This window comes from Grampus griseus, assembly GCF_964374135.1.
Source record: "Grampus griseus genome assembly, chromosome: 4".
NCBI lineage: Eukaryota > Metazoa > Chordata > Mammalia > Artiodactyla > Delphinidae > Grampus > Grampus griseus.
This window is the reverse complement of record NC_138997.1, coordinates 112,460,043-112,483,020: the sequence shown is the minus strand read 5'-3', so window position 1 is coordinate 112,483,020 and position 22,978 is coordinate 112,460,043. Positions and strand designations below refer to the sequence as shown.

The 22,978-nt window shown below is 42.2% G+C and overlaps 1 protein-coding gene across 2 annotated transcripts in view; it reads left to right on the top strand.

The window, feature by feature from the left end:
- The first annotated feature begins 1,498 nt into the window (after positions 1-1,498).
- PAPSS1 (3'-phosphoadenosine 5'-phosphosulfate synthase 1) overlaps positions 1,499-22,978 on the top strand; it is a 108,718-nt gene continuing 87,238 nt past the window's right edge. Inside the window, exons 1-3 of one of the 2 annotated variants that reach the window (XM_082653504.1) lie at positions 1,499-1,612; positions 14,497-14,611; positions 19,585-19,820. In XM_082653504.1, the coding sequence (XP_082509630.1) occupies positions 1,553-1,612; positions 14,497-14,611; positions 19,585-19,820 (411 nt within the window). In that variant the 5' untranslated portion in view covers positions 1,499-1,552. Of the gene's footprint in view, positions 1,613-1,890; positions 1,985-14,496; positions 14,612-19,584; positions 19,821-22,978 lie in introns of those variants that run through there. The other variant, XM_082653505.1, reaches the window with a different exon arrangement.

Below are 22,978 nucleotides of genomic sequence, written 5' to 3'. Positions count from 1 at the left end.
ATCATTAGGACCCAGTGGCTTCTATGCTATCTTAGTCCCCAGACAATGATGAAGACCTTTGTTGACATATTCCCAGTGCCCAGGAGACTACTTACCCATCCATAAACCTTGACTTAGGAATGCACTTCCTGTTTCTAAGCACTACTCCAATACCCTAGGTTAGCTATACAACTGTCCCAATGTCCCCTCAGCAGTGCGGATGCAGCTGTAAATGCTTCTGGATCACAGTCCTCCATGATCTCACCCTGTAAGTTACTGTATAATAAACAGATCCATTGATTACATGGAGCCACCTGCTTCATTTTCTCAGTCTCGAGATACCTTCTTAGTTTGGTGGGCATTTTTCATTCCCTCTTGTCCTCCAGCAAAGAGGCAGTAATGTCAGGTCTTTGGGATTGGTGTGTATTTGTAGGGTAGGGCTTTGGGTTATGGAGGAGAAGCACTTCAAACAACTATCTTGGTGCCAGGGACAAGCTATGGAAAGTCCCTTAGGGTACTGGGGGTGGAAGGGGAGATAACTCCTAGAGCAGGCTCCCCTCCATCCCCAGCCCATCCTCCCGTGAAGTAGCTGTGGTATACTTCGGTGAATTTGAAAATGTCCTTCACACATGGACATTCTACTCTGTGGTAACCAAGGGCCCTCCTGCAGCCTGGATTTCATTCCTCTAAGGATTTCCTGAGAAGCTAATAAAATAGAGGTCTTTTTCTGGCTTACCGGGTGAGAAGTATCCGACAGAAATCTCCTGAAGAGACATCTGCAAGTGGGGAAGGAGGCACCTTGCAGATAACCACTAAAACCTGAGAGATATTAATTACTGATGTCCCGGGATGGGGTACTGACTTTTTTTTTTTTTGAAACTGTGCGCTGAGCAGAATTTTAAAGCTAAGTGGAACGTGTGGAGAATGAGCTGTTTAGCACATCTTCCCTCCGCGAAGCTGGAAAATTCCTTTTTAAATGTGGCCAGGGAGAGGAGGGCACAGATATGGAGGATAGGAAACTGGTGGACGGGTTTACGGAGTAAAAACCAGAGGGCCGGGAGACCACCTCAATGTCTTCTGCCATCTAGTAAACAGCAGCACACACCCAAACCCGCAAAGAGGTGGGGAGCTAGTATCTTCCTTGTCCTTCCAAGCCGAGGCCTGGGACGCGTTTCCAGCCTCTGCGCATGCGCAGCGCAAGGCGGCGAGCGGGGGAGGGACCCTGGAAGTTCCACGACTACCTTCTCAGGCCCCGCCCCTACTTCAGAATCAAGAGGGAGGAGCGTCGTGCGCGCTCGCGTCGGTGCGCGCCCTGAAGGCCCGCTCCCACCCCCTGCGTCCGGTTCTCGTCCGGTGCTTCGCCCCACCCCACACACCTCTGTCCCGGACCCATTTAGGAGGCGGGGCCGAGGCGCCGCTGAGTCGGAGCCGCGAGCACGAGCGCGTGCCTACGACAGCGCGTGCCAGCCCGGTCGCGAGGAGACCCCGCCCTCCCGTCCCGCCCACGCCGGCCTCCAGTCCTCCGACTACTCACTGGGCGCTGAGAACGCGGGCACGCGCGCGCTGAGCAGCCATGGAGGTTCCCGGTAGCCTGTGCAAGAAAGTCAAGCTGAGCAATAACGCGCAGAACTGGGTGAGTCGGAGTAGAGGTGCGGAGGAGGCTCTGGGAGGCTCCGGCTGCAGCTTATTTCGTAGCCGCTACCTCCCTTCCGTCTCCTCTGTATCCTCCCTGGAGAATTGGGGGTGGTACCCGAGGCCGCGGCGCCTTCCACCTGGGGCGGTGGGTTGTGCCGGGTGGAGTGGCGCGGCGGGGGCGGGGGTCCGATCCAGGGTCCGTGGGAAGAACTCCCCCTTCTCCAGCTCCTCGCCTCAGAGGAGACCTTGAGGACGCTCTTTCGGCAGTGAGCTGGCGGCTGCTGAAACCTGCATCCCTCGAGGGGGAGCTGCCCGCATCCCCCTCCAGTGGCCTGAAGGTCTGCGGAGGAGGCAGAGGCAGGCGTCTTTGGTACGTTTCCTGGTTTTTCTTGGCTTTGCCAGTGCAGTGAGCCCAGGTTTGGGTCCATCTCCACGTCTTTCCATTTCTGACTTTCAGCGTGAAGGGAGAGTACTCAACAATGCGGCCATTCATGAGCTGAGACTGCCCTGAACTGAGGTTCTTTGTGATTCGGTGCTAAATCGGAATATCCAGCAAATAACATGGAAACAGTGAAGTGTGGGGAAACTAATGGTTTATAACGTTTAGCAAGGACTGCCAGTTTGCTTTGATGGTTAAGCAACCTCGGAAGGTTGCTTGCTTCCTTAATTATTCTTGGTAAGAAACAGCCTTAAGCTAAGATTTTGTAAGTGTAGAGGGGGTGGGGTGGAGCAGGTGATGTCCAGCTCTGGAGGCCGGAAAGATACTGGTTTTAAGTTTGGGTGGAAATTTTTATTTCACAGTACAGCAAGATCATGAGGTTTAAATGCAGCCTTGTAAATCGTGATTACCCTTGGTGAGTCAAAGAAAAAAAAAGCCATTTCAGACAAATGTTCAAGTCATTAATTTACCACATCTGTTGTTACCAAGTATTCTCACCCGATTCCTTTCCCCTCTTAGTTATTTAACTCTTCCTTAGGTGATAAGGACGGAGAAGAGATAAAAGGGGAATTAGACCATTGGAAAGAGCGCTGGACTAGCGGCCTGGTCTCTGGTTCCAGCTTTGCCGTATAGTAGTTGTGTGATCCTGAGTAAAAACCCTCGACTTCTTTAAACCTCAGCTGACTTAAAGGTATAGTAGTGGTACTTCACTGGAGAGTTTTGAGGAGTAAAGAAGATAATGACTTGGAGGGTGCAGTGATAACACTGCTCTGAAACTATTGATACTGCTCCTGTTACCTTGAGGTGTTTCCTGGTTAGGGAAATACGGTTGGCTGAATTAGGGTATTTACATGTCATTTCAGCTACACTGTAACTCATTTACTGTTCCATTTGCCACATAGTGTGTGTTTTTTGTAGAGGCATGTGCTACTCACGGGGAAGGTGAGAAATGAGGGACTCAGTGCTTGCCTTCCAGTTGCTCAGGGCCTGGTTGGGGTTGTGATTGGCATTTGCCGGATGATGAATATATCATTATAGACCCCAGTGAGTGGGGTAAGACAGCTGTTTTATCACAGTTTAGAGGGGAGATTAGTTTAGTCTGGGCGTGATGGAGGGGAAGTGTGCTCAGATTTTTGAGGCAGAGGGGAACTGTATGAATAAGGTCTAATATTAATAATAATTTATATTATTTATAATAATATATAATATTATTATTATAAATAATATAAATAATAATAATTACCATTATTTACTCCAGGAACAATGAAGAGACCTGTTTAACCACTCTGGAGGGCTTTTGTTGACTGGAGATAAGATTGAATGAGCGGGATGGGGCTAGGTTGTATAGTTGTTAATGTTTGGTTGCTGAGTTGAGACTAGATTCTGTGAGAGATTTTGGATGAGGCTAGAATTTTTAATTTTCAGGGCCTTGTAAATCTTTCTTTGCCCCAGTAGGGAACACCCATCATCTTTTCCTCTCACATACATCAACTGATAGGGACACATGTAGCGAATCCAGACACCTTTAAAGTTCCCATCATATGATGAAATTGGTATTCCAGGAGGACAGGTCTGCTAAAGAAATTAGACACTGTTAGAGCCCAGGTATAGAAGTCCTGGAGAACAAACAGGGTTATAGTAAGGTTTAAATGAATTAATAGACTTGAGGAATGCCTGGTACGTGAGCACCAGTTAAGGTCTTTGTCTTGTTACTGCTATTAATTCATACAGTTGTGAGGGTGCAGAGTACTGGGCTAAGGTGGTAGTGGAAAAGCAGCATAGATCCGTTAAGAGCGTTCAAGGTTGAGTAAGAAGGACCTGACAAGAGTTAGGGAATGAAAGAGGGAGACGTATTAAAAGAGGATCCTGAGGTTTTAATCCTGGGAAATGAGGAGAAAAGTCGCGGCATGCAGGGAATTTGGGAAGTAGGTTGAGGGCTGGAGTGATGGTGATAATAGTTAAACACTGAAGGAAAGTTTACTATGTGCTGGAGACAGTTTGAAATTTTTTACCTAAATTAACTTATTGAATTTCTGTACCATTTTTGAGGTGGGTATCATGAGAGACAGTGGTTTAAAGCAAGGACCCTGGAACTGACTGCCTGGACTCGAACCTGGGCTTCACTATTTACTAACCGTGTAACCTTTAGGTAGTCACTTAATTTCTCTGTGCCAGTTTGCTCATCTGTAAAATGGGGGTGATGGCCTCACAGGGATATTGTGAAGATTAAAGGAGTTAATATATGAAAAATGCTTAGAACAGTGTCTGGCATATTGTAAGTGTTGTGTGTGTGTTAGCTGTTACAGTCTGAGTATTATGTGTGTTAGCTGTTATTGTTAGTTATCCTCTTTATTCCAATTAGTATCTCCATTTTATTGATGAAGAAGCTGAGGCACAGAGATGTCATAGAGCTTGTAAAAGGTGGACCCGATATTAAGTATGCTGCACGTAAGGGACAGATGGCCTTAGTAGAGATAGTCTGTAGAACAAGGCTATCCAGTAGAAATATAACGTGAGCCACATAATGCAATTTAAATTTTTCTAGAGGTCATAGTAAAAAAAAAGTAAAAGGAACAGGTTGAAATAAATTTTAGTATTTATTTAACCCAGTATAGCTAAAGTACTGTCATCTCAATATAAAAATGAGTTTAATACTATCATAATCAATATCAAATTATTAAAAGATATACATAAGTATATATTTTAACTTAGCACACGTCTCACTTCAGACTAACCACATTTTATTTATTTTTAATTAACAACTTTATTGTAGTATAATTGCTTTAAATGTTGTGTTTCTGCTGTATAACAGTGAATCAGCTGTATGTATACATATATCCCCATGTCCCCTCCCTCTTGCGTCTCCCTCCCACCCTCCCTATCCCACCCCTCTAGGTGGTCACAAAGCACCGAGCTGATCTCCTTGTGCTATGCAGCTGCTTCCCACTAGCTATCTATTTTACATTTACTAACCACATTTTAAAAACTCAGTCGGGACCTGTGGACAGCACAACTATAGGGATTGAGTTAGGTTAAGGTCGAAAATAAAGATTTGATGGTTAAATTCGAGTTAGAGAATATACTAGAGAGAAGGGAGGTGTCTCCATGTACCTACAAGAATAGTAAAGAAAATCAAGAATGAGCATGCCCCTTTAGCCTCCTCTTGTCTCAGTCTGACGAAGCATTAGGTGTAATGAGTATCATTTAACATCTGATTGAACCTTTCTCTGTTGGGACCGGTTTTCATCTGCCTTCCATAAAACATTTCAAACTGTGTGTTAGCTGGCCCTCAGTTCAGACCCAGGTGTCACTCCCTATTTTGTAGACTCATGTTGGGCCAAATCCCTTGCTTGGACCCGCTTTACAGTGGAGCTGGACCCTACTACCCACAGAATAGTCTGAGATCTAGCATTGCCGTTTGGAAGCACATACGACAATCTCGTTCTGGTTTGCCGTTCCATTCCCCTCTCTCCTCCATGCCCTAAATTCCCATAACTCCATATCTCCAGCACCAACTCTCTTTCTTTCTTTCTTTTTTTTTTTTTTTTTGCGGTACGCGGGCCTCTCACTGTTGTGGCCTCTCCCGTTGCGGAGCACAGGCTCCGGACGCACAGGCTCAGCGGCCATGGCTCACGAGCCTAGCCACTCCGCGGCATGTATGTGGGATCTTCCCGGACTGGGGCACGAACCCGTGTCCCCTGCATTGGCAGGCGGACTCTCAACCACTGCGCCACCAGGGAAGCCCCAACTCTCTTTCTATACCTTGCATCCTCAGGGTTTTACACAAGCCTTTCCTTCTGCCCTGATGCGTGTTGACCTTTATCACTTGTGGAAATCTTAAGAGCCTCGGGCTCCTGTACTGAAACTGTGGCCTCCTGTGTCCACACACTGTTGCACATAGGCTGAATTCTTTGTGCACCTCTGTGTTATGTTGCAGTCTGCTATTATCGTGTATCATGTAATCATACTTCGTTATAGAGGTTTTGCGTCTACACGGAGCTTTTCCTTATATAACAGGATGGGGATAAGGGTTAGGGTGCCGAGTAGGCCTCGGTACTTCTGTTATTAAAAGTCTTAGATAACTTACTAGTAACTTAGCACAGCTTAAGTAAGAGAATAAGCTCCATACGTGGTAGAATTAAAATTATAGCTTTGTCACTTACTACCCGTGTGACCTTGGGCATGTTGCCTAACTCCTCTGTGCCTCAGTGTCTTCAAATGTAATAATGTGGATAATGAAACACAGCTTCTAGTGGAGCTAATAGGGCATATCTCATAGGGTTATAATGAGGTTTCAGTTATTTAATACATTTAGAGCACTCTAGTGCTGGCACATGGGCACTGTTTAAGGTGTTCTTATTTATTAAGTCATCGAATATTTGACACCTGCTTTGTGTGTGCCTGTGTTCCAGGTGCTGGGGCTGCAGTGGTAAAAAGACAGCCAACGGCCCTGCTCTCATGGATATTACATTCTACCTGGGAGAGGGTTAATCGAAAAGCAAATAAATGAATAAGATATTTTTCCTTTTTATCAGTTCTACCTTTTCTGAACAATGTGTCCCTCATACTGTTCGATGCCTTTCATAGAAGGCCAGCAGCCCGTTCTGGATTTGGGGGAAGACTGAGGTGGTCCAAAAATGAAGCAAGCATGGAAATGGAACACACAGCATACGGAAAGCCATATATTCCTCCTTCAGAGCATTGGCCTGGCTGTGTGCAGGGGCAGCTACTGAGTTTCCTTCCCTGGAAGTAGGGAGATACTGCTGGAAGAGTTGCCTAAAGGAGAAGGAGAACTGGACTTTACCAAGAATGCCCTCCGTGTTGACTGAAAACAAGAACGGGAAGAATGACAGCAGGGTCTGGATCTGCATGGTCCAATCTGGTAGCCACTAGCCACCTGTGGCAACTTAAATTTAGTTAAACTAAGATGAAACGTTCCATGTTTCAAGTGCTACATTTCCATAGGAAGCTCGTGGCCACTGTATTGGACTGTGCCGTGTAGAGCATTTTCATCATCTCAGAAAGTTATACTGGACAGTTCTAGATCGTAACTTTGGGATGGCTGCTGACATTTTTTCCTACTTATGTGTGTATTTCTGTACTTGTGTATTTGTTCTTACTTTCTTCCCTGGGGAAGGAAATTTCGAGAGATGGTAGCAACTTTGGAATCACGGTTTTGGGCAATTCTGTAGTCCTGGCTGCAGCAGGGTACCCAGCTGTCAGTTAGCCTCCCCTTTAGCATAGTGGCATCTCTAAAGTTGAAATATGAAATAAGCTTCCCCAGCTTGGCTCTATTACATTGACCTTTGAGGAGTAGTTTTCTTTTCCAGTGATTTTCAACCAGGTAAAAATTTACTTCCCCCCAGGGGGTGTGTTTGGAAAATATCTGGAGACATTTTTGGTTGTTATATTTGTGTGTGTGTGTAGGGGGGTGTTGCTTCTGACATCTGTTGGGTAGAGGCCAGGGATGCTGCTACAAACCCTGCAGTGCACAGGACAGTCCCCACAGCAAAGCATTATCATTAATGCTGAGGCCCAAAAGTCACTAATGCTGAGGTTGAGAAACCCTGTTCTATTCTTCGCTTTGAGTAAGAAAAAGGGGAAATAAATTAGGTAACTCTGAAATGCAAAACTAGTAATTTAAAATAAAATCCAATACTAGCATTTTCTCCTCCACCAGCTAGGATGTTACCATCTTTTGCTCTGAGATGGATCAATTACTCATAGCATACCAACAGCAAAACAGTAAAATCCAACCCTGAATTGTTTTGAAAGCGAATTACTAAGTAATTAGTTCAAATGAAGAGACTGGGTTTTTTTTTGGTTTTGTTTTTGCTTGTTGTTTTTATTTTGGTATTTACCTAAGTGGTAATTATTTCCGTGAAATATCCTTTCCTAAGGACACAGTTCTCTACCAAGTAAGTTTTAGCTGAGTAAACAGTGGAAAAATTGGACAGTACATATAGAAATCCCGTTAGACGACTGCAGCCATTGTTCTTATTCTTCTCTGTAGTTTCTTTGATGGTTGCATCCCTTCCCTCTGTCTTTATCTCTCATATGTTTAAGTGTTCAGTTCATTGTTTTTTTAGTATATTTACAGTTTTATAACCATCACCAATATCTACTTTTAACATTTTCATCACCCCAAAAAGAAACCCTGTACCCATTAGCAATCATTCCCTATCCTTCCCCTTTCCCTCTCTGTAGCACCTGCCAACCAATAATCTACTTTTTGTCTCTGGATTTCTTTATGCTAGACTCTCCTATGAATGTAATGATATAATATATGGCCTTTAGTGTCTAACTTCTTTAACTTAGAATAATGTTTTCAAGGTTCATCCATGTTGTAGCATGTATCAATACTTCATTCCTTTACATGCTTGAATAATATTATGTTTTATGGATGTATCACATTTTGCTTTTCCTTTCATTAGTTGATGAACATTTGAGTTGTTTCTCCTCTTCAGTTGCTATGAATAAGGCTGCTGTGAACATTCATGTACAGTAAGTCTCCTACATATGAATGAGTTCCGTTCCGAGAGAGAATTTATAAGTCCAATTTGTTCGTAAGTCCAACAAAGTTAGCCTAGGTACTCAACTAACACAGCCGGCTATATGGTACTGTACCGTAATAGGTTTATACACTTTTCACAAAAATAATAAAAAACAAACAAACACAAAAAATAAAACATTTTCAATCTTACAGTACATACCTTGAAAAGTACAGTGCGGTACTGGCTACATCACTGCTGCTTTTATGCTTGCTTCTGGACATCCTGGGCTTGAAATAAAGATACTGTACTACTGTACTCTATACAGTATTGTGCAGTAAAGTACACGAAAGCACAACCACCTGTAGAGGACACATCCCCATCATGTATGTAGGGAAAGCCCCGCTGTCACCATAGTGGGAGGCAGGGGCCTGTCATAGTGTAAAGGTGTCTTTCTCTCTTTATTGTTTGTCTCCTCCCCTGAAATGTTTTTGATCCGTTTTACTCCCCGTATCTAGGAGGGATCCATCAACAAATGATGAATGAACAGGTCGTCTCAGGCTCATTTCTGACTTCTAAGAATCTCTTCTGGCTGGACTTCCCACCTGGAGGCCATTCAGGGCCCCTTCCATTAAAAGTATTGACAGTTTAAAATATCCATTAAGTAAATATTTAAGTGTTCTTTAATCTTTAAAACAGAATAGTCGGAGAGCCATAATGGATATGCGGAGTGTATGCGTGACAATCGGTGATCGAATAGGCATGCCAGTATCTTAGCTCTGATTCGGGAGATCTGGGGTAGGGCCTGAGATTCACTTTCTGAGAAGCAGCTGGGTCATTGCCAGTGTTGCTGTGCCCCGTGCTTTGTAGCAGCAGGGTTTTAAGTGTAGCCTTTTCAAGTTGTTTTCTTAACCTCCAGGAATGCATGAGCCTCGGTTTTGCTGTTTGTCTTTGGCTTGTTAACGTTAATGTTCAAAAGATTAACTTCAGTTATCAATAACGCAGTGAACGAAAGCTTTCTTCTCACTGTATTCTTTTCAATTTTATCCACATGGTACTCTACCATCTCTCCAGTTTACTCACAGTATGTCTTGGGTTATAAAAGACACATCCGTGTTACCATTTCAGGTATTCTCTTTGGAAGAATATACTGTTTGGCAGTCAGTTTAAGATGGGTGGTGGGGTGAGTGATCGATGTTGAAGTCCAGAATTATGCTTCACATTGGGTATATTTTCTGTGCCTTTACAAATTTCACTGAAGAATGCAGAGTTCTTCATAAAATCATCATAAACTCACAGACCATGAAATTCTCTAAGTAGCATCATAGGAGAAGTTAATTTGTCCCATACGGAAGCGGATAAAATAACAAAACAGCCCATGTGGAAGTTAAGGTGGGTCAGAAAGGGACACAGGGCCACTCGTGTGGGTGCGGAGGACAGCAGTTTGTAGAATGTGTAGGAAATGTACACCACACATAATGAGAGGCCACCTGGCGTTAGCTTAGTAGCAGGACTGGTAGTCATTTAGTCCCAATCGTAGAAAGAGAAGGAATTCTTTTGAAATGAATTGTCCCAGTTCCGCTATTCTTAAGACTTCTGAATGTCAATCATCATTTCATTTGCAGGTTATACAGAGAACACAAATCACGCTTTAAAATAAATGCCTTATATCTAACTTTTACTGAGCACTGACAAGGCACAAGAAAAGAGGTTGGGTGTTGTGAAAAACACAAAGAACTATAACTCATAGTGCTTGACCTATTCTCCCAAGGAAGTAAAAATTATACACAAAAAGACACCGTATGAAACGGTCCATAAATAACAGACAAATCCTATGGGCAGTAAATGTTACAGGGACTGCCTTGGGTATATGTACAACAAGCCAAATATTACTATCAACCACCCAGACTCTTAGAAAAGAATAAGCCTGATTTCATTGTTCTGTGAATAGAAACTAGGGCATTGAAGACTCTGAGAACAGGAATGGAGAGTTGGAAGGAAATAACTCACTGATGCACCCACTAATGTCATGTTTTCCTGGCGGGATTATAGGAAGGCTTTGGCTAGAGTGGGTGGAAAAGGAAAAGAGGGGAAGGGGAACTAGAAGATTACGTATGGAAGTGAGCTTTAGATTTTTAGTAAAGTTCAGGCATACACCCACCACCTTGCAATTCTAAGAGTTTTAAAAAGTGCTCTTTGATTTATTCTGAAAAACCAGGAGGTAGGAGATTGTGGCAGATCTTTTTTTAAGTTTGTGTTTTAATATGGAAAATATCAAGCATACATAAACAGTAAGCCTCCTTGTACCCAGGCTGCCATATTTACTGCCAGAATTCTTTTAAATGTAGGAGGCAGGAAGCCCGGAGGGAGCATACTTTTCTAGTGATTAAAACAATCTCTTATCCTATATTTGCTCTCAACCACAGCCTCAGCATTTTGTAGCTTCTCAGTTTTTATACATTCTACTCAGTTTAAAAAGAAAAGCGGAAGATATTTTATGGTGCCAAAATGAATTAAAACTCATTAAATACATGTTTCTTCTTGCCCCAAAGCAAAGTAACTTGGAAAAAAATCGCGAAACAAAATGACGAAGTCAAACAGGTTCTGCCAGTGTAGGCAGCTAATGTGTATAGCACCCTCCTTGTCCCCCTATCCCTGTCCTGTCCCCTTCCAGCAGACCCAGCTCCTGTCTCCTCTCCTCCCAGGCTGCCTGCCTGGGAGCTAAAACTGGATACCTCAGGAAAGAGGGGCCGCTGCTTCCCGGGAGACACAGATGTCTGGGTCAGACACCCCGGGTTTTGTTTAAAATCCTGAAAATGCAGAGCTGGAAAGTTATGTTTGCTTCATCAGTTTAATTGAAAGGAAATGGTTTGGGAGACCCATAGGAGAATTCTTTGTGATTATTGGAACTATGGATACATCTGCTAATGAGATGGTTAGTGGGGGAGGGGTGCAGCTTTTGTGGTGGGCCTATTAAAAGAATTGTCCAATTGTCCCTTTGGCTCCCGAGGACACCCCCAGGGCAGTGAGTGAGAGTAAGATGCAGATGGGCAGAGATGCTTTCTCCTGTACACTAGGGGAATTGTGCAGGGAGAGGGGGAAAGAGATCCTGAACCTCAGGCACCTTCTCAGGCCAACCAGTTTTAGAAAAGAACACGTCTGGAAGTTGAAGATCTGGATAGAAATGGTCCCTTGACAAAGTCCATGTTCATGTACCTATCAGGGTGTTTGTTCCCCATTTTGAAGACCTCTGGGTCAAGGGTGAATCAGTCTATTTCGTGCCTCAACCTGAGCCATGCACGTGGCTGCAGAAAACATGGTCATGGCCACTGCTCTTGTTTTAGATGTATGACTGTTGCCTCCAGACGGCTTCTTTGGACTGCCCAGGAATCATTCTGGATTTCCCCAGTTACTTTTTCACTTTTCTTTGCACTTGCTGTTCCCTGTCTGGAAGGTGCTTCCCTCAGAGGTCATCAGAGATCTTAAATATCCTCTTTTTGCTGAAGCCTTCTCTGGCCACCCTGTCTAAATATCATACTTCGTATGATATTTCTTCACTTTTTTTGCTTTATTTACTTTTTCCCCCTCTTTGATACTTATTTCTAACTTACATAATTTCCTTCTTTATCTTGGTGTTTTCTTTTCTCGCCTCTATTTTTCCTCTTAGTCCAGTGGTTCTCAAACTTGAACTGGCATTTGAGTCACTTGGAGGCTTTAAAATGCAGATTGTCAGGCCCCACGCCAGAGTTTCTGACTTAGTCTGTTTGGGGCAGGTCCTGATAGTTTGCATTTCTGGCAGTTCCCAGGAGATGCCAAAGCTGCTGGTTAGGGACCACGCTTTGAGAACCGCTTCCCTGGGAGGGAAGACTAGAGAAGCCCCAGGAGGTTGGTGATTTTATTGGTATTGTGCACTTCTGTTTCATCAGCACCTAGAAGAATATCAAGCATGTAGTGTGCATTCAGTAGATATCTTTGAGTGAATGATGAATAAAACTGTCTTAAAAAATATAAGAGCTATACGCAGTATGAAATACAAACACCCTATTAAAAGAATGCTGACACTTACCTATTTTATAAAGGCATAACTTGTTGAAAAGAATCTAAATTATGTTCTTGCTCCATAGGAGGAGAAAATAGAGGCTGTGTGATTCATTTTTTTAATTTTAGAAAACAGCTTTATTGAGACAATTTGCCTACCGTTCAATTTACCCACTTAAAAATGTACAATTTGATAGTTTTGATTATATTTACACAGTTTTGCAACCATCAGCACAGTCAATTTTAGAGCATTTTAATTACCCCAGAAAAGAACCCCATATCCATCAGAAGTCACTCCACATTCCTCTCCCAACATCCCAGCCTGAGGTAACTGCTAATCTGCTTTCTATCTCTTTAGATTTTCCTATTCTGGATGGTTCATATAAATGGAATTATGCAATATGTGGTCTTTGTGACTGGCATCTTTAACTTAGCATAATTTTTGTTTGTTTGTTTTGTTTTGTTTGTTTTTTTTGCGGTACGCGGGCCTCTCACTGTTGTGGCCTCTCCCGTTGCGGAGCACAGGCTCCGGACGCGCAGGCTCAGCGGCCATGGCTTACGGGCCCAGCCGCTCCGTGGCATGTGGGATCTTCCCGGACGGGGTCACGAACCCGTGTCCCCTGCATCGGCAGGCGGACTCTCAACCACTGCGCCACCAGGGAAGCCCAGCATAATGTTTTTGAGGTTTGTCTGTATTGTAGGTTGTATTAGTACTTCATTCCTTTTTATTACCAAATAATATTCCACTGTATGTGTATACCATACAATTAAACACTTTGATTATTAATTGATGGACAGATGGGATGTTTTCACCTTTTGGCTTTTATGAATCATGCTGCTAGAACATACGTGTACAGGTTTTGTGTGGACATGTTTTCATTTCTTGTGAGCATCAATGTAGGAGGGGGAATCATTTGGACATATGATAATTATAATTAATGTTTTGTAGAACTTCACTTTTCCAGAGTGACTGTACACTCCCATCAGCAAACGTATGAGGATTCTAATTTCTCCATATCCTCACTAGCACTTGTTATTTCCTGTCTTTTTGATTATAGCCGTCGAGTGAGTGTGCAGTGGTATCTCGTGGTTTTGATTTGCATTTCTTGGGTGGCTAATGATGTCGAGCATCTTTTAATGTGCTTATTCACCGTTTGTATCGTTTTCTTTGGAGAAACGTCTATTAAGATCCTTTGAGAACTATGTAATTTTATGCCCTTTTTGTTTAAGGAGAAGAAAATTTGAGAGAACAACAATTACCTTCCATTTTTTTCATCATGCATTTCATGATACCTGCAGACATCCCTTCCACACTTCATTCAGGAATCTGCTCAGATGCCACCTTCTCAGAGGTTTTTCCTGATCATCCTGTCTAAAGAGGCACTCATCCCCTATCTCTCTTTCCATTCTTACCCTGTTTTATTTTCAGAGTGCACTTGTCACTCTCTGATTTAATAATTAAGTGTTATTGGTCTGTCTCCTGCCAGTGGAATGAGCTCAGTGAGAGTAGGGACCCTGTTTTGTTCACTTGGTGTACTAGTAGGGCCTCAGGAAACAATGGTTGAACGAATGAATGAGTGAGAAGACTGGGCTCTGGAGTCTGCCACTTACCAGTTAGGGGAACTGGGGCAAGTTATTTAACTTTTCTCAGGTTTAACACCTTCATCTGGAAAACCACAGTAGTAGGAGTTTGTGCATCCTTGAGGGGCTTTGCAGACGAATTAATTGGTGTTTGTAAAGAACTGAACACCGTGCCAGGTACTCTAAAGAAAGAAAAAGCTGTTAGTTTTCACCTTTTTCCTTTCTTTTGGCATGTTACATAGGGCAGTTACTGTATGTTTGCAAGGAATATATGTTTACCTTTTAAGGGACTCAGGTAAACCAGAATTCTTTCTTTTTTTTTCTTTTTTCCAGGGGATGCAGAGGGCCACTAATGTCACCTATCAAGCTCACCACGTCAGCAGGAACAAGAGAGGTCAGGTGGTGGGGACCAGAGGTGGCTTTCGTGGTTGCACGGTTTGGCTAACAGGTATGGTCTGGAGAGACAAGCCAGTCTGTTTTGAAAGCAGTGGTATAGACAGCCTTGAGCCAGGAGTAAGAATACTTACATTTTGAGCTCTGTTCTTGTATCTGGAGCACCATAATATGTAACTGACAAAGTTGCTTAATAATAACATATTTTCTTTTGGTGATTCCTTTTGTTCTTTACAAAATTGCTGTTAAAGAGGAAAAATCAGAATGCAGCTTAAAACTACTTTCTAGTTGGTAACTACCGTACATTCTATAAAATTCTGCATGCAAATAGGACCTGGATTCTGCCTTCAAGATGCTAATAATGTAGACCATATGAAGAGAAAGAATGAGTGGTAAAGAATTTCACACAATCAGTTTCTAATGATTCTTCTTTTGCTTTGGCTTCTGATTGATTCTTGTGTTGATTTTCCCAGAATCTCTCTTTGAGAGGGTAAATTGATCCAGGTTTTGGAGGTGGTTTTAAAAATGATGGATCTTTTTTCACTTCTAGGAGTTTTAAATAAAATTTTGTTGCATCTCGCCAATTTACCCATGCTGGAGGACAGAGGGAATGAAAAGTGTCCACTGAATTGAGAAGGAACCTTGAGACTGAAAAGCAAGGCAGGCAGCTTCATATAATCAGTGGATCAGTTTATGTTATAGGGTAACTTATTCACAGGGTGGGAGCTGGCAAACAGTGATCTGGAAACATTCACCGCTGCACTCTGCGCTGCTGAGGGGCCACTGGGACAATTTCATAGTTAACCTAGGGTACGGGGGTACGTGCTTGGAAACAGGAAGTGTATTCCCAAGTCAGGATTTATGAATGGGTAACTAGTCTTCTGGGCACCAGGAATATATTAGCAAAGGTCTTCATCATTGTTTGGGGACTAACAGAGCATAGAGGCCACCTGGACCTAACGAACATTAATCTGTTAACTACAAAGCCTTGATGACAGAGAAGCGCCAAGTTGGCATCAGTTATGCCGACAGCCATACAACCCACTAAAATTTATACCTATTTATTTTCCAGAGGTGGATGAGGGTCCATTTTCCAGTGTCTTTGTCAACATGGATATTACCCATCCTTAAAACTTTTGCTGATTGCCAAAAAAACAGCATTCCCATTTTCTGTTTTTATAAATTGAGAATTTCAACTGTAGATAGGTCTGTGTATTTCTGTATGAAAGAAGAGAGCATTTTTGAGTTCTTCCCATCTCCTCATTCTTAAGTCTAGATTGATGTTAAATTGTTATATTTATATTGTCTAGGCTTGTGACACATTCTGTTCCAAATCTTAAATTTCCATAGGTGTTTGTATTTGAGTTCTGTAAGTCAATTGATTCAACCTTATCACCTTCCCATCAGTTCTTTTATTATGGCATGCCCACTCATGAGCTCTTTCTTTGAGTCAGGTTTTTATGGTCTGTATTTTTTTGTTCAGTGGTTTTTATAAGATGGCTTTCCGTTGGATTCTGAATTCCCTGAGTTTTTGTGTTGGAGTAATGTTTTAAGAATTCCAGGACAAAGAAAGTATGAACCAAATATATATTTTACCCAGCCAAGTTGTCATAAGAGGCAGACATTTCTTCTATTAAATGTGGTGACTAATCCAATTTTTTTTTCTTCTTCTAAGGAGCTTTCCTTTTTTCATCTGCATGCCTGAAGAATTACTTCTTTTCGTATATTTTCTTTCGGAAGTTTTGCTTTTCTCGTTTAGGCCCTTTTCCTTCTGCAATTGGTTTTTGTGTGTAGTGTGAGGGGCGGATCCATTTTCTTTTCTTTCCATACGGATAATCAGTTGTCCCAAGATGAGGGTATCCTTTTTCTCTGATCTGCTGTGCCAGCTGTCATAGATCAGGTTTCCACTTATGTGTGGATTTGTTTCTGGGAGCTCTGATCTATTCCACTGGTATACTTACCTATTGCTCTGTTACTGCCACACTGTCTTAATTACTATATATTTGTAGAGTCTTGAAATCTAGTGGAGTAAATCCTCTTACCTTCTTCATTAGGAATGTCTTGACTTTTTTTTTTTTTTTTTTTGGCTCTTTGTATTGTATAAATTTTGTAATAGGTTTAACTAATTCCACCAAAATCCAGTTGGGATTTGATTTGGGATTACATTGTATCTAAAGGTCAATTTGGGAGGAAATTGATCTTTAGAATATTGGGTACTCCTTTTCTTAAACATGGTATATTCCATTTATTTTACCACTAATGATGCTTATAAATACTTCTATCAGATTTTTTTGGTACTTGCTTTACAGTGTAGGATGTAATCAGTTTCATAAATGTGTATTTGTAAAGAAAATGTGTTCCCCTGATGTGGGCAATATTCTATATACGTCCATGAGATCAAGGTTGTTAATTATGTTGTCAAATTTATAGCCTTCACTTTTTTTTTTTGATATTGTTGGAAACGGAAGTCATGATTTCTTTCTTTTTCTTGCAATTCAGTAGCTTAACCAGATCTGTCCAGGTATGGAGTGGTTTGTATGTCATTTTCTTGGAACACTGTTTTTTCTTACATCTTATTTCGGATAAACTTTCTGGTTTTGTATTTTTACATTGATTGGTATATGAGTTTCCCAGGGCCACTGTAACAAATCACTACAAACCGAGTGGCTTCAAACAACAGAAGTTTATTCTCTCACAGTTTGGGAACCTGAAATCAAGGATGGTTCCTTCTGTCAGCTCTGGGGAAGAATCTGTTCCATGCCTCTCTCCTAGCGTCTGGTTCTGCTGGCAATCCTTAGCATTCCTTGGCTTGTATGGGTACCACTCCAGTCTCTGCTTTCGCCTTCAGATGGCCTTGTTATAAAGATTTCAGTCACTGGATTTAGTGCCCACCGGAGTCCTGTGTGACCTCATTTTAATTTAACTAATTACATGCACAGAGACCCTGTTTCCAAATAAGGTCACATTCTGAGGTTCCAGCTGTATGTGAATTTTGGGGAGGACGCTCTTCAATCTAGTACATTTGGTTTCTCTTTGGTATACCAGTTTTCTTTATCTTAGTTTTGGATTATCTGTCTTGCATTATCTATTAATTTTCTCTAACCACTTTGATATCCTAGCCTTTTTGTCTACGTTCACTATAATCATCTCAGTGAAATTTTCTGTGTCATTAGTTCAGTTTTCAGCAGTGTCTGTTCTTTGTTTCAAATTAAATATATACATAAAATACGTACATGTACACACGTATGTATAAACAGACACTTTAATTGTAGTTCAGGTTATCTGTGTTTTTTTTAATTTTTATTTTATATTGGAGTATAGTTGATTAGGTTGTCTTTGGTGTATAAGAAGCTGATGTTTTCAGTGTTTTTTCCCCCTGATTCCTAGTGTTCAACTGGTAGTTAAAAACAACAATAACAAAGAACAGAAAAACCTAGTCCCCCCAACATCCATCTCTTTGTTCAGTCATTGTTGCTATGTAACAAGTTACCCAAAACCTAGTGGTGTGAAACAACCATTTTAACTTGCTCACTGTTTTGTGGGTAAGGAATTCAGGAGTGCTCTGCTGGGCGGTTCCCCCCTGGGTCTTGCTTGGTTGCAGTCATGCTGGCTTGGGCTCCAGTCATCTAAAGCCACAACTGGCTGGGTGTCCACAGTGACTCCCCAGTGGACGCTGCTGGTCAGCTGGGAGCTTAGCTGGCTAAGGCTATCGACAGGAACACCTACTTGTGATTTCTCTAGCACGGTGGTCTCAGAGTATTTGACAGCTGGCTTCTCCACAGTTAAATAGCCAAAGAGAAGCTGAAGAGCCTTTTCTGACAGTCTTGGAAGTCATGTTCATCATTTTCACTATATTGTTTTGGCTACAGGCGACTCCTAAGTCCAGCCCAGATTCAAGGGCTGAGAAATACTCTGCCTCTGAGTGTGACAGTGGCAGTGTCACATTGTAAACAAGCTTTCAGTCAATCTTTGGAAAATACTACCTGCTGTACTCACGTTAATATACATTTTTAATGTAGAAACCATATAACACTATATTGATCCTCTTAACATATCATCCTTTTTAAAATTGATTTTTCAGTTAGCCCTCTATACTAGCATGTCAAAGTATCAGTACATTAGGTTTCAGTGTTTTATCTCTTGTCTCATAACTATCTTAATTTTTTTTTTGAAATACCTATCTGTGTATTTATATATCTGGCTGCGTTGGGTCTTAGTTGCGGCACCCGGGATCTTCGTCGTGGCATGTGGGATCTTTAGTTGCAGCATGCGAACTCTTAGTTGTGGCATGTGGGATCTAGTTCCCTGACCAGGGATTGAACCTGGGCCCCCTGCATTGGGAGTGCAGAGTTTTAGCCACTGGACCACCAGGGAAGTATCTGTCTTAGTTGTGAATTCTGATACACTCACCAAGGTGGCAAGTATTAGTGCATAAATGTACTCTTTCCTTTTCCTTTATTCCTCATCGTTTAGTGACTAAACATTGGTAGAGGAAGGTGAAATGAGGATATTCTTTTAAGGTTAATTATATTATAAATTGGATTCCCAGGTGCTTTTATCATGGTTGCCTTTGGGAGGTGTTGATCCTGGGATATAGAGGTAACTTTCTAGTATTTATTTCACTTACTTTTGTCCTTTCTTTTTCTTCCCTCACCAGAAATAATTTGGTCATATAACTTTCTTTTAAAATTGGCATGCAGCTTTAGAATAGTGGTAACAAGAGGACAAAGTGAATATCTACCCAGCCATGTGTAATATTAAAATTGGTTAAGCCTTTGTAGCTTGGTGATTTCTAGGATACCTTTGGGGTTAGACAGAAGTTACTAAAAAGATAAATGCTTATTATATTTAAACTACAGATGTTTTTTCTAGCTAAGATGTAGTAAAATTTTACAGAGAAATATTAGACAAGAATGTTGCTAAGAGACTGCTCTGAATAACGAATATAATTAAGCCTGTGGTTAAAATTCTTTATTATTTATCCCCCTAACTTTATGTATGGAATCTGTTTGGACTGTTCACTTCTAGGCTTATCGGGAGCAGGAAAGACCACAGTAAGCATGGCTTTGGAGGAGTACTTGGTTTGCCATGGTATTCCATGCTACACTTTGGATGGTGACAACATTCGTCAAGGTCTCAATAAAAATCTTGGCTTTAGTCCTGAAGACAGAGAAGAGAATGTTCGACGCATCGCAGAAGTTGCTAAGTTGTTTGCAGATGCTGGCTTAGTATGCATCACAAGTTTTATATCACCTTATACTCAGGTATGTGGCTTTTGCGCCATTGCTGTTCTAATTACATGTATTGAGAGTATGGTGTCAGGCAAAGTGAATAATTTAAACACTGACATGTACTTTGAGGCTAAGTCCAAATTAAAACAATTAACTTACAACATTTTTGTGCCGCAACTTCCTGAGTAAATTCATTTTTGAAAAGCTTGCTATAACCCACACACCCACCGCCCCCCTCAAAAGTATAATCAAAGTTGTTGAACAAGTCAGTGGCCAAATTATTTCAAGTTTGACTTTTCAGTTCAAAAATCCTATAATAAATACTCAACATGTGTCAAACACCAGGGAGAATCTTAGGTTTCTTAACACGTGTCCTGTCGTGGCTTCTTTGCTCACAATCCTTGAGTTTCATCTTTCATCACACTCTTTCTTATTTTAGAGACCATAGAGCACTAATTCACTTTTTTGTATTTCTCTGAAAAAAATCACATTGTTTCTTACCACGAGAATTTTGTTTCCCTCTGCCTCGAAGGCCCTCTTCTCCTTCCTCTTAGCCTCCCCTCAGCATCAGTTGACACCTGTTCATGCTCTGAGACTCAGGTTGGGTATTTCTTCCTCCTAAGTCTCTCAGGCTTTGTTGGGTACCTGTCTTTGGTGCCCTTGTTATTGTACCATAGCACATTGTTTTATTATAAATACCGGTTCTTTGGTTGGTGGTGCTGATAGCAGCAGTAATAATAATAATAATGATAATAATAGCAGCTAATGTTGATTGAACACTTTACTGTGTACTGGTAACGGTTTTAAAGTGCTTTTATGTGAATTAGCTCACTTAGTTCTCATCACCCAGTGAGGAGGGTGGAGGTGAGGAAACAGGTGTCAATCACCCCACCTCACAGACTCTACGTGGCAGAGCAAGGATTTGCACCCAGACAGTGTCAGTGGAACCTGTGCTCTTGCCCACTGTGCTCTGCTGTCTCTAAACCCCACTGGCTCTTTGAAGGCTGGGATTACCTCTGATTTATGCTTATAATCTTGATGCCAAGCCCAGATCCTGGAACACGGTAGATATTTAGTGTTTGTTAAATGGTAGATTAGCCCTTAGGAAGCCCAGATATGAAAGAACAGGTGAGTTAGTGTAATAGTTAAACACAGCAGCTTTGAAGCCAGAAACAGGAGACTGAAATCTCGGCTCTGCCAGTTACTGTTAGGACCTTGGCCGATTTGCTTAACCTTCCAAGCTCAGATAATACCTACCTCGTAGGGTTGCTCTGAGGATTAGGTAAATCGTGCATTCACAGCTTTCAGCATAGTGCCTGATGTGTAATAAATATTCAGTAAGTGTAGTAAATAATAGTGCAATTCTAGTACTGTATCATAAATCTGTCTGGTTACTTAGACTTTTTTTTAAAACAAAAACTAAATTTGAGCGGTAAGGGTTATAGATAAGTGTGAGACTGACTGTTAATCATACAGGTTCACTCATGGCAGGAGTCCTAAAAGGTTCTTTGAGGACTAGGTACTTTTCATTTTCCTGAAACCCTGGGATCGGTGTCAATATGTCAGTTTAAGGTATCCTGAATAATGAAGTGTATGAGAGTTGTTAGAGTTCCTGAATTCTAGGATATAAACAGTTTTCATAGTAATATAGTAACAGTGATTTTCTTGCACTTTCTGGGAAGCTCTGCAACTCTTGGAAAAAGAGAAAGTTAGTAACACCTAATTTGGAGAGCGACCAGCTGAGACCTGGGTATCGAAAAGTATACGCTGATCTGTTTTTTTGGCTCCCTTGTTTCCATAACACGGAGCAACACTTTTCTTGATCTCACCCCCAAAAGCACTAAGAATGAAAATGAGGTTCGGACTATGCTTAGGTCATGTCAAAATTCATGATAGGGCTTCCCTGCTGGCGCAGTGGTTGAGAGTCTGCCTGCCGATGCAGGGGACACAGGTTCGTGCCCCGGTCTGGGAAGATCCCACATGCCACAGAGCGGCTGGACCCATGAGCCATGGCCGCTGAGCCTGCGTGTCCGGAGCCTGTGCTCCGCAACGGGAGAGGCCACAACAGTGAGAGGCCTGCGTACCGCAAAAAAAAAAAAAAAAAAAAAAAATTCATGATAATATTTGGACCAAATCATATATTATAGGATATGTGTATTCTCTGTCACCACTAACCTTGGGCATCTTGGTTGTAAAAATAAACCTGATAGTTCTTATCCTTGAGGAGTCAGTAGGTAGTGGGAGCATAGAGATGCGAACAGTTGCAGTATCGTGAGGCAAGTGATTAGGTACATGTATATAAAGGTGCTGTGGAAGATTCGCAGAGGAAGCGCTGCTTGAAATGCGTCATGAAAGATGAGTCAGCTTTCTCGCAGGAGAAAACTGTTTCACAGAGGAGATGCTACAGGATTTGCAAAAGCATGGAAATGTGAGGGACTTAGGTCTTTGGGGAACTGTAGGTTGTTTTGGCTGCTCTGCCGGATGAACGTGAGGGGAGATGAAGCTCGAGCGATGAGCAGAGGTCTGACGGTGAACTCCGGACTGCTCGGGACTTTGCCCCACAGGTGGTCGAGAGTTTGAGATTGCACTGGGGAATAGTGTCTCTGGTGCCTTTGTATTTTAGTGAGGTCACCCTTAAGGCCTGGAATGGGGAGGGTCTGGAGGTAGGAGACTAGTCAGGAGGCTTTTGGAGTGAATTGAGGTATCGGCCATGGGAATAGAAAAGATGGGGCATATTTGAGGGCTCTTGAGCCTGTAGCATCAGTGGAACGTGGTGTCCGGGTTGATTGCTGAATTTGGGGGTGAACATGAAGGATGGTGCTTTCAGAAGAGAAGATGGTATGATTGAGTTAGAAAATATAGGGTAGGAAGGGAGAAGATGACTGTTTGATTTTAGCTGGGTTAGGTTTGAAATGCTGGTGGCGTATCTAGGTGAAGATGACCACTGGGTCATTGGGAAATTGGTTCTGGAGCTCAGGAACGTTGTGTAGAATTAAGATAAAGATTTGGGAATCAAGGACTTCCCTGGTGGTGCAGTGGTTAAAGAATCCGCCTGCCAGTGCAGAGGACACGGGTTCGAACCCTGGTCGGGGAAGATCCCACATGCGGCGGAGCAACTGAGCCCATGCGCCACAACTACTGAGCCTGTGCTCTAGAGCCTGCAAGCCACAACTACTGAGCCCATGTGCCAC